At 38.6% G+C, this 12,480-nt stretch overlaps 1 protein-coding gene across 1 annotated transcript; it reads right to left on the reverse strand.

Annotated features, from left to right (window-relative positions):
• Nucleotides 1-3,113: 3,113 nt before the first annotated feature.
• On the reverse strand, nucleotides 3,114-7,319 carry mmp20b (matrix metallopeptidase 20b (enamelysin)). Its single transcript, XM_026330537.1, has 10 exons — nucleotides 7,185-7,319; nucleotides 6,330-6,568; nucleotides 5,992-6,140; nucleotides 5,580-5,705; nucleotides 5,328-5,486; nucleotides 5,043-5,199; nucleotides 4,738-4,871; nucleotides 4,232-4,388; nucleotides 3,669-3,772; nucleotides 3,114-3,214 (listed from the first exon to the last, which is right to left on the reverse strand). Exons 1-10 carry the CDS (start codon nucleotides 7,317-7,319, stop codon nucleotides 3,114-3,116), a joined length of 1,461 nt encoding a protein of 486 aa, XP_026186322.1.
• Between the last annotated feature and the right edge of the window lie 5,161 nt (nucleotides 7,320-12,480).

Here is a 12,480-nt window from a genome sequence, read left to right on the forward strand (position 1 = left end):
CATAGGAACTAAAGGCCGTGGTGTACACCGGACATTATTACTGAGAGCACCGGATATCCGGTTTGATTTGTTTTGAAGCAGACAAATGTCATGATTGGAAAAGTGCTAAATTAAACAGACACAACTGTTTTTTTTGTGAGAACAACATGCAGATAAATTTGAGCTAGAAATCTATTCAAAGCCTGCAGTTGTTTGGTCCTTAAGAAAAAAAACATTAGGATTAGTATAAATGTGTTTGCCAACACTGATGATTACATGTAAATATAGCCAATTACCTGAGTGCATACATATACATGATTTTTATATAAACTAAAATCTCATCCAGCTCCAGGCCTGAGCTGCAGATCCTGATCCATAGTAGACAGAGTCTGAAACATTTCAGCAAACATCAGAGAACCCAAAACAGGCATACAGCAGTGACTCAGCTGTCTTTATATACTGGATCTCCTCTTATGTGGCTAAACAAACCCTGTGGTTCTAATTGTAAAATTACAGCATCCAGGCAAAACAAGGGAGCATGTCACAACATAATAGTTCAAACATGATCAAGAGCAACTAATGTTTCCTAATTCTTTTTAAATGTGAAACACAAGTTGGTAGTTTCAAAAAAGAAAATCCTGTAAATTGTGCTCTGACAACATACCTCAATTTTATCTGTTACACTGAGATGTGTACAGAAGAACTCTGTGAACCTTTTGTTTAACAAAATGTAAAACTTAGCAGTACAAAAAGGGGAAAACATTTAATACAGTAAAATCAAACAAACATTTTAAAACACATCAATGATTAATGAAATACTGACTGACCATTGCTCAGTTTTGTCTCTGTTGCTCCCTGTTTGTATGTCTGCTGTTTGGATGTTGTGTAGAGCTGTACAGCTATAGAGCCATGCTAGCTGTTCCCACTGCTTTCACTCTTTATACTAAGTTAAACATCTGGCTGATAAGTCTCACATTTGATCTGAGAGGGATGAAAATCTTCTCATCTAATTTTAAGAGCAAAAATGGGAAATATCAAATGATTTAGTCAATATAAAAAAAATCTGATAATGATAATCATCAGTTACTGTTCTTTGAGCCAACAGCATCTCTTGACTTGCATGATATGAGTTAAATGTGAATTGTATTTCACACCACAGTTCTCAAAGGCTGCATCTGCTTTGAATCTTGAGTGATGAATCAAGAATAACGAAAGTATTTGATTTCTCACCTCATCATAGCTGTAAAAGAGAAAAGTATTTGTATCTCCTCCAGATAAACAGGTCAAGTTAATAAAATAGATTTGATCATGTGTTTCCCTCGAACACTAGTTAACCACAAAAATTAGTGTTTTTCTTGTAGTTATAATAAAGGCAGACGTAATAACCTGAACCCCTGTACCAAAGGGGTGAAAAGGAGTAAAGAGTGACTTCTGTGATAAAACAGTTTGAGGAAACCAAGTGTGTTTAGTCTGATTGACTAAACACACTTGATCCAGGTAAGCAGCAGTGATTATGGCAGGGATAGTTGGAATAAAGCTGGGCAGTGGCCCTAGAAAGCCAGAACTGCCCAACCCTGGTGTAAATATTAATTTAACTTGTGGATCATGGAATAACAATTTCCATTTTAGTCTTTTCTGACATATTTACACTGAGTAACTAGTGAACAATCAGGGGGCATATGTGTAGAAGAGGACTGACCTAGTATTTATGACCTGAAAAAACACCAGTGCATTATGGGAAACTATGTAAAGCTACAACATGCTGCCAAACTCAGTGTCTCTTGCATGAACTTACAACACTTATGTTGCACAAGGCTATAATTTGGACAAAACACTATGCTCTCTTGTTGGAAATCCAGCTTTGTCATGCTGAAGTGGCCTTGGTGTTGCTTTGCAGATTGTCCAGGACAGAATACCACACCTTTAGCAGGAATGTCATAAGTGGTATCAGTGTGAGAACTGATGCTCACTAAATACAGGCTGCTGTAGCCATCTCTCAGGTAATTCCAGTAGGTCGTCTGTGTTGTTCTCATCCACATGGTACCTGAATTGAAATGTCAAGAACACTCAGCTGGACCTGCAATTTACACAATCTGTTTTGAAAAGGATAATATAAAAACACATTTTAAATGTACCTGTTCACGAAGAACAACAATCTAATTTTCACTCACAGCTGCAGCAACAACAACAACAAAAAAAAAAAGTTAGGGTCACGTTTTCTGGGAGTCAGTTGGATGTGTGCTTCAACCCTCACCATACAGTGTTTGGATCCTAAGCACATCATCTCTAGATAGTGCAGTGGTTCCAAAAGTGGTGTAGTGGAGCTATTGCAGGGGGATCACAAGGCATGCTTCACAGCTCCCAAAGCAAAGATAAGGCGAATATTGGCTTCACCAGCACAATGGTGGGTAACAAGGAGAGACCACAGTGTGTCTGAAAACACTGATGTTAGTGTCTGACAGTTTAAAGTGGACAAGTTAAGACACCATTTGGAGTCTGGAAGCAAAAGTCATACTTGTCTATATGGGGGGAGCTTGACAGTATACCATATGTCTAAAAAGAAGGGCTCTGCAGAACATATCTGGGAACCACTGGGCTAGAGAGTGCTGTGTGCTGCTACGAGACCTGTACCTGGAGCACATGATAGCTGAAACACAGAGATAAACAATTCCCATTAGTCCATGTGAAAATCAGTTCTACTGAAGACTGCCAATGAAAATGTTGACATACACTAAAAGTCTGGACTTTGCATCCAAACTGATGAAAGATGTGTGTACAGTGTGTTTTGTAGCATGATAAACAGAAACCAGCGTGTATTTTTCTACAATAGATCCTGTAGATGCTACTCAACCTACAGCTATAAGTGAAGCCAGCCTAATTTAAATTGCCATCATATGCAGGTGTGAATAAACAAAACATTACAGCCAAACAAACTACAGATGCTGAACTGTAAATGCTGGGAGTATTTCACCTTACAAACCACAGACATATTATCAGGTTTAAACTGTCTATTCTTTATTTTGACCAAAAAGAGATAAAACGTAACTGTTAACTCAAAATTACTGTTTTTTCCTATTACCTTAATGAGACTTTCAGGTAATTCATTTGTTGTATGTTAATAGATTTACAGCATTTCAACATCCAAGCCAGGAATTTGCTTTCTCAACTCCAACAACATGTTTGTGGGTGTAGTCGTACTGGTAAACCTGTGGTCCGACAAAGAAGTAGATGAAACCTAGGATGAGAAAAGTCAGACCTTTAAGAAGCAAACAAAGTGGTTCACCTGTTTCATTTTTTTATGTTGTGTTTGTTGTTGATGATTATAGTGATGCTGATGATAATGATGGTGAATTTCATTCTGAACTCAAATATCCACTTTTTCTTAAAGTTTAAATTACAGTTTATCATATGAAGAACGTTTACTTGGTAAGTTACAGTTCTAAAGGACGAACCACACGTTCTGTAAAAGCCTGTAAACTACACACATCTGATACTGCATGTAAATTAGCATTTCTCTGCTACTACTAATAATGCAACTTGGCAAAGTCCCGCTACAGACACAAATATACTTTGTAAATATGTACATTTTGTGGTTTGTGGTGGAACATTTTTAAATTTCAGTAAAATAAATGCAAACAAATGTTCATTGTAAACATGTATAGAGGTCAATAATAATTCCACTTTCTCACCCTCTTTATGAACAGCTGCACTTATTGTCATGTTGATTCCAGGGAAGTCTTCGCTGATGTACTTTGGGTAACCAAAATCCATAACCCTTCGATTTTCATTGTAGCTGAACAAAACACAACATGAACACATTCATCAGACGTCATGTCGTCTGATCACCTGGTCACCATTCAAAGTCTGAAGAAAACATTTGTATATAGTTGCTACTTTAGGATCATATATTCAAACCTCAGAGTTCAAACTGTCCAAATGACAGAGGGAACGTTTTTTATCTGATTTAAATCAACTTTTTTAAATGTGCAAGTCCGCCTCTAACAGTGCTTTGTGATTTTGTTATGCAATGTGCTTTTTTATTTGCAGTGTTAGGACACAATTTGAAGCATCACTTACTCAAGGCTAAAATGAGGAAAGTATGACTTCATTTCATTCAGTCTGTACTGCTCTCAAACATACGTTTCTTGTACTCGTCTTAGGTGCAGTGGATAATTAGTAACCTGGTGTAGTATTGGCAGTTGGGAATATTTTGCTTTACTATTGGGCTCATATTGCTAATTTCTCATCTTACCTCCAGTAAATGTCGTGTATAAAGAAGAGTGTTCGTCCTGTTTTTGTCAAATGCACTGCAGCATTAATGTCCTGCACCCAGGCTGGAAACCCAAAATGTTTGAGTGATCTGGGTTTTCCCTTCACAAGAGAGCCTTTTACTGTCCAGAACATGGATTCTGTCAAAGGAAAAATATCCTTAGAAAAACCTGGATTATATGTTAAAGTAAAAGTGAAGTACTTCAATCTCACCAATTAATTACTGCATTAAAATATGTACAACAATACAATGTTAGTCAGATAATAACTGACAATTTAACAATTAAAGTGCTACAGGGCAAGCACTAGTTTAGAGATGACCAGAATTGTAACTCTATTACTGCGTTTGATTTTTTGTGGTTGTGGTGATCAATTGTTTGATTAGGCACAGACAATGGTATTAGATGGAATTACAAGGATAAAATGAGATCAGTGAAACCTATGATGTAAAATAATCCGTTGGAAGCTATTGTGACACTGAATAGTTACCATGAATAAGGTAAGCTGTGGATCTGCGAGGTACCCAGAAGGCTGCATCGATGCTGGTTTCAATCTTGGGCATAAAGTTGGTGATCGGACCTTCTTTTATGTCATAATGCTTATTATGTTTAATCCAGAGGTATCTTGAGAGGAAAACATGATCAGTCTGATTAGAAAAACAGATTTTATAACTGACTGTTATGATGCATCTCTTTAAAAATAATAAATAAAACCAAACACACCATGAACTTAAGCTATATTAAGTTTCAAAAAAAGTATATATACTCTCTTCTGAATGAAACGTATCAAGGTACCTTTCTCTGAAAAAGAAGGTGGCATCCCCAAGAGTGGACACTGCATCAAAGATCAGGTCTGGAGCACATTTGTTCTGCGTGAGTCGAGGGAACAGTGATCCTGTCAGCCAAGGGTTATACTGAGAGCTCCAATCATACCCACGACCTCTGACTGGACCTGGCACACATAAGCAAACATGTATCATGTTGCACTTAATGAAAAATATGTCCGGATAAAATGTACTGCACATAAAATATATGAGAATTCATCAATAGTGTATTCATAGATAATTCAAGGCAGTTTACTGTAAAGTGCATTGATATTTGCTACATCTTCGCTGGATAATAGGTTGGTTGGATGGGAGGATTTGTAGGTGGGATACATCAGTGACCCAGGGTTTCTGGAGTGCTTCAGGCCCAAAGCATGGCCAAATTCATGTGCAGCTACCACAAACAGATTAAAACCTGCAACAGCACAAAGAAAATCCCAAAAATGATGTTGCTTTTTGGCTACAGTGTAGATGTGGTGATGAGCTCAAGTGTGATTCAGTTCAGCACCTGTGCTTCCTGCTGTCCAGTGCTCATTGTCATCAAAGTGTGTGTCACCTCCAATGCCCACACCTGGACCAAAAGCATGAGCCAAAGTTCCTCTGGGTCCATCAAATGGATACATGTCACCATGGTCTTCATAATGAAATCCAGGCCAGACGTGAAAAGGAAACCACAGAGAAAACCGTTTCCTTTCATGTTAAAAGAAAATTACAGGCCTCTGTTCACCTCATCAACATGAGTCTGTCAAGATCAGCAGCCACTGCATGATGACGCTATGTTGGTTAGTAGTTAAATTACTACTGCAGTTCCCCACATGCACATCCATGGGATTGTATTTTACATAATATATTATATATCACTGACAAGTGTGTTCTTTCTGTAAACATTTCACTGATGTAAAATAAAATGCAAAACCCACCATAGGTCACAAACTTCACCATGATGTCAGCATTGCGGGCCTGTAACCTAACAAACGTCAGACCGCTGGCTCTGGCCCACACGTTGAAAGCTGACTCAACTAAAGAGTCCACAGTGCTGCGAGGCAGATCTCTGGTGTACTTGCCAATGCTGCAAAAGCAATGAGTTCATGTCATTTTCCAGATTTATTTATATATATATATATATATATATATATATATGTATTTTTTTTTTTAGTCTAGGCATGTTTCCATCTTTCATATATAGTAGGCAATGTTTTCATTGTAAAGACTGACATCATCTTGATCCCTGGTCATTGTTAAAGACCACAGTAGATACCTGTAGGTGATGACGTTCTTGTTCCATCGTGTCCCCTGGATGTGACTGTACTCCTCCACGTCAGGCACTCCACAGCGGGGGCTTCTCATCACCTCGAGAGTCTCTGAGTCCAACACACCTGTTGCATTGAGCCCAAAGAAGACCTGCATGTCTTTCACCTTTGAGGTGAAGGAGGGCCCGCTCCGCTTTATGCGCCCCAGAGGCTCTTTTTGCAAGTTGTAGTACTGCTGAAGATATTCCTGTAAGTAGATTTAAGATCCACTTCATATATCATGCTGTAAAGAAAGGCAAATTAACTGGTTCCATAATGCCATGGATTAAACTTGAGCTTAGTATTTGCAGCATGCATTATTACACATATTGCACTTTATGTTAATTTAGAACTTCTACATAAATGTACTAATCTGTACTAATAAAATGAATAAAGACTTATCAAGCAGCATTGCTAACCATTTCCTCTGCAGAATGAATTACTTATTTGAAAAAGAAAAACAATATAATAATACAAGGAGATTAATATGAGGAAAGAGAAAAACATCCATCCCTCCATTCTCTATACCACTTAGTCAAAGTCAGCATCACAATAGGCTGGAGTCAAAAAAACACAAGTAAAAAACACGTACAGAACCTGTTGAAGTATGCAATATAACAGCAGATGTAGAAGGACTTGGAGGGCAAACCTCCACCCACACAAAATCAAAAGAAATAAAACATTTCCTCAGCATCCCACATGCACATCCATATACATAACCCCACAGCAGAAACACTTTCAAAAACAGGAGTTGTCCAAACATACAATCACATACAGTCCAGTCTCAGACATTTACAATGCAACTCATGCAGTTATTGACTTACTGTGGCCAGCTTTAAGTCAACCTGTGGTTCTGTGGACGGAGAGCTCTCTACCTCCGGAATAAATGTGGGTGCCGTAAAACATGGACTGGGAATAAGCAAGCCCAAGACACAATATGAAAGCAGCATGACATGCATTTTACAGGCTTAACACTACAAGGATTCTAGTGCCGTAGTTTGAACACAAGGAGATGTAGGTTCTGGTTAATGAGAAAGCCTTTTAAATGGTTATTGTGACTCATACCACTTGCAAATCCAAAGGGAGCCTCAGACAGTAGTATGGAATTAGGGAGGGGTTTGCAGAAAGCAAAGGACAGCAAATGGCTGAAAAAAATGAAAGAAGAACTTATATTTGAAAGTTTTTGTCAGATGCCGTATTCGCTCCAGTCAGTGAAGGGTTTGTATTTTAGCATCTTATTTGGGTTCAGTGAAAAGTCAGAACTGAAACCAGTTGCTTCAGTGATGATAAAGAGCTAAGACAGAAAATACATGATGGGAGCTTATAGGTTGCAATGTGCTGACTCATTGATAATTAACACAAGTCAAACTTCACCAGGGAAAAAACCTTTCTGTGCTTCTTCCTGTCACTAAGAGTCCCACCTCTAAACACCAAGCAGCTCTGATACTGAGTAAATGATCTCCTCAGCAGAGTTCCTGCAGAACTTCAACTAAACCTCCTCCAAACAGATGAACAGGGTTCCACTGCTCAGTCCCATGCAGTCTGCAAGCTCTGCTGAAATAACACCATCAAAGCCGGTCCTGTTTTAGAAATGCATGTGAGAGCTTACAACGAGAGAATCCGCTGAAGGGGAGCTGAAATTGCATGGATGAATTTAAGGTATTCAAAAATGAAAATGGCCTCCAGCCAGTATGCCCAAACTGCCAAGGGTGGTGCCATGGTAAATCGCTGTGGTCACTGAGGAACTTTGTCAGAGCTGCACTTTTCCTCTGCAATGTTGGCCAAATACTCTAAGAATTTGTGTTACACAACTTTATGGCCTGAATACAGACAAAGTAATAAAGTCATTTTCAACACAGCTGATGACTGACAGGTTATTTTGGAGCTGCACTCCAAAATAACCTGTCCTGTCCAATAAGGTGACGGAGACCACTACGACAATTCAAGCAATAAAACCAAATCTATCTTGGCTCAGAAATACAATTTTACATTGACGAGTTGAACAAGTAGCTGAGATGAGCAGGAGAATTTTATCAGTCTTCTTCTAGTTAATGCAGTACATCAAGAAACATAGCTCAGCTAACATCACATCACTTCACACCAAAAGACCCATGAAATCCAAAAATGTTGCATCATGTTTACAAATACCCCCAAACACAAACATAAATACTTTTAAAAACGGTATATTTACTATGTGAAAACTTCACTCCCACAAAAGACTCATTGTACCACACTGAAACAAATGATATGGTGATGTTGTAAAATTAGAAAATATCTGTCTTTGGCTCCCTCTAGTGGTAGTGACTGCTGCAGTCTACAGAGTTATGAAACCACAGACTCTAGATCAGTTTGTATACATTAAATTTTAAAGAAAACCTTGCCGTCACAGTATGTTACAGAAGCATAATGTTGGCTTTTAAAAAGGCAGCTTAGAATTTTACAGATTACACTGAGGATGCACAGTCTTTGTACAAATGCATGTTCACATGAGCAAAGTAATGGATTCACTGTAATTCAGTGGTTACTTCGTGATAACATTTGTTTCCTGTAAGAGCTTTCACAATCTGTAGCTGGAGTCCAGTAACCAAGAAAGAACATGTAAGACGTCATTGCACAACGGCAGTGACGCAAGTTCATGCATCTGACCTCACACCACAGCAGTCACTGTGGTTTGAAGCTGTTGCTCAGCATTTGCAGTTACTCTGCATTATAATTCAAAAAGTGCAACGTGTGCAGATCCAGTTAAGATTTCAATAATGTACTGCATCACGTCTGATTTTTCTTGCATTTAAGTAATCTAAATACTCCCTTTACAGTAGGCTGTATTCAATTCAATTCAATTCAATTCAATTTTATTTGTATAGCGCCAAATCACAATACAAATCATCTCAAGGCACTTTACAAAAACTAAAACTAAAAACCCAACAATTCCCTTATGAGCAAGCACTTGGCGACAGTGGAGAGGAAAAAACTCCCTTTAACGGAAGAAAAAAACCTCCAGCAGAACCGGGCTCAGTTTGGGCGGCCATCTGCCTCGACCGGTTGGGGTGAGTGGATAGAGCAGAGAGAAAAGAACAGCAACAATAAACAACAAATAGACACTGCAAGTTGGTGGGGCCAGTAACTGCACATCAGCGATAAACAGCTCCAGGACCAGGGACACCTGCAGAAGGTACAGAGAGAGAGAGAGAGAGGGAGGGAGAGAGCACAAACTAGGGGAGAGAGAGAGCACAAGGTTAGTAACATTCAATGGTGGAATATACATGAGGTGGGAGAGAAGGGGGGGGGGGGTAGGGGAGCTCAGTGCACCGATGGTCCTCGGGCAGTCTAGGCCTATAGCAGCATAACTAACTAAGGGATGGTTCAGGGTTGCCTGAAGCCAGCCCTAACTATATGCTTTGTCAAAGAGGAAGGTTTTAAGTCTAGCCTTAAAAGTACAGAGAGTGTCTGCCTCCTGAACCCAGGCTGAGAGCTGGTTCCACAGGAGAGGAGCTTGATAGCTAAAGGCTCTGCCTCCCATTCTGCTTTTGAGAACTCTGGGAACCACAAGTAGGCCTGCACTCTGAGAGCGAAGTGGTCTATTGGGATAATATGGTACTATGAGGTCTTTAAGGTATGAAGGAGCTTGATTATGAAGGGATTTGTATGTGAGAAGAAGGATTTTAAATTCTATTCTATATTTTACAGGGAGCCAATGAAGAGAAGCCAATATAGGAGAAATATGATCTCTCTTGCTAGTTCCTATCAGGACTCTGGCTGCGGCATTCTGGATTAATTGGAGGCTTTTTATTAAGATATTAGGACATCCAGATAGTAATGAGTTACAGTAATCTAGCCTTGAGGAAACAAACGCATGGACTAGTTTTTCTGCATCATTTTGAGACAGGATGTTCCTAATTTTGGAAATGTTGCGCAGGTGAAAGAATGCAGTTCTAGAAATTTGTTTTATGTGTGAGTTAAAGGACATGTCCTGGTCAAAAATAACTCCAAGGTTTTTTACAGTAGTGCTGGAGGCCAGGGCTATGCCATCTAGAGTAGCTATAATTTTAGAAAAGTTATTTCTGAGATTTTTAGGCCCAAATATAATGACTTCTGTTTTCTCCGAGTTTAAAAGTAAAAAGTTACTGGTCATCCAAGCCTTTATGTCAGTTAGACAGGCTTGAAGTCTGGTTAACTGGTTTGTGTTAACAGGTTTAATAGATAGATATAACTGAGTGTCATCCGCATAGCAGTGGTAATTAATAGAGTGCTTCCTAATGATATATCCTAAAGGAAGCATGTACAGGGTGAACAGAATCGGTCCTAGCACAGAACCTTGTGGAACTCCATAACTAACTTTTGTTCGTGTGGAAGGTTCATCATGGACATGAACAAACTGGAATCTGTCCGATAAATAGGATTGGAACCACTTTAACGCTGTTCCTCTGATACCAATCACATGCTCCAGTCTCTGTAATAAGATGTTGTGGTCAATGGTGTCGAATGCTGCACTAAGGTCTAGGAGGACAAGTATCGAAACAAGTCCATTATCTGAGGCTAAGAGAAGATCGTTGGTAACTTTCAACAGTGCTGTTTCTGTACTATGATGTGCTCTAAATCCTGATTGGAAATCTTCAAATAGTTCATTCCTGTGTAAGTGTATCTGATTCATATTGTGGCTCACTCACCATATCTATTGTCATGATATTATATTACAGTCACTTGGCAGAAGCATTTGTCCTAAAGGACCGAAAATGCTCCATTTGTTGCTACCTTGTGTAATCTTCTGATACAAGCAAAGCCTATTTAGAAAAATGTCCTCCTTCCGCACCTGAAATGTCACACCAGCATAGCATTTTTAGATTACAGGTTTAGGTTTTCAGACCTGCCTGTATAGCAATGGGCAAGACAGGATGATATTTCTGAACTCTGTAATACCACAAGTAGGTTACAGGACAAATTTGTAAGTATTTCCATATTTCTGTCTGTTTGTGTGTTTCTTTGTGACCACTCAAAATAACAGCAAAAATCCCCCTAGCTGCAAACTTCCCCTGATATGAGTCAGGAGAACCAGCTGAACAGTGATGCTACTCCAAAAATATTTGTCTCTGCAGGATGCTGAAGTGTCCGGACACAAGTTTGTGAAATGTTACCCGATATCACAAAACAAACATGAATTTTTTTCAATGAAGTTTGTTTAGTATTCATAATAATTCTAAATATGAAATAGATCTGCTGTAACACAAATCACTGGCATTATTATTACTGTTCCTTTATAATGACAAGTGACACCTACTATAACCTGAACTTCTGAATGCAGTGTTTGAGATTCAGCCCTGTCAGTGTTGCAGTTTGAGACATGGCTGCAGGTACACAAAAAAACATCATTACAAGCCTAACTTCCAAAATTATAACTGTAATTATTTATGACACTATCAAATGTTTTACATCTCCAAATTTTTTGTCAGTGTAGGAGTTTAAGCTGAACAAGACTCTTTAAAAATGTAACTCTAAAAACAAGAGTGCTTTGGAAAGTTAAAGTTGTGTGTGGGTGGTTTTTTTTCTGTTTCTATCTCTATTTATTTCTATTTTATTTCCTGTCCTGGTGGTTTTCTACCATCCTTTGTTTTCCATGTAAAACGAATTCCTTTGCTGTTGTCGGACCTAATAATTACAGACACTGAGGTAGGCAAGCAGCAGCAGTAACACAGTAGGTAGCAAGTCTTTACCTGCCTTGTCTCCAGAAATCTACAAGTTAGATTTTTTTTCCAATGGTACTTCTTGCTGTCTGGAAAATATTCTCAGTGTTTTTCACAGAACATTTTTATAGAACAAAACATTTTCTTTGAAATTATCATGGTATTCTAAGATTTTTCTGTGAGAGATTGTCGTCATCTATTAGTCCAGGTGCAAAAGACCCACTTTTTAATTGCTTTATTCCTGCCTGTAAGCCTTTTAATGTAACTGTGATAGAAACTGGATCTGCAGTTGTGTCTTTGCAGCAGAATGTGGATCTAAAAGCTAGTGTCAACATGCACATATGAAAATATCAGCATGCTAATATTTCACAGCCATGAGATTTAGTTGAATGTGTTATGCTACACATAATGCAGCTGAGTGTGCATATAATTAGCTCTGAAA

This window comes from Mastacembelus armatus, chromosome 13 (genome assembly GCF_900324485.2).
Source record: "Mastacembelus armatus chromosome 13, fMasArm1.2, whole genome shotgun sequence".
Lineage (NCBI taxonomy): Eukaryota > Metazoa > Chordata > Actinopteri > Synbranchiformes > Mastacembelidae > Mastacembelus > Mastacembelus armatus.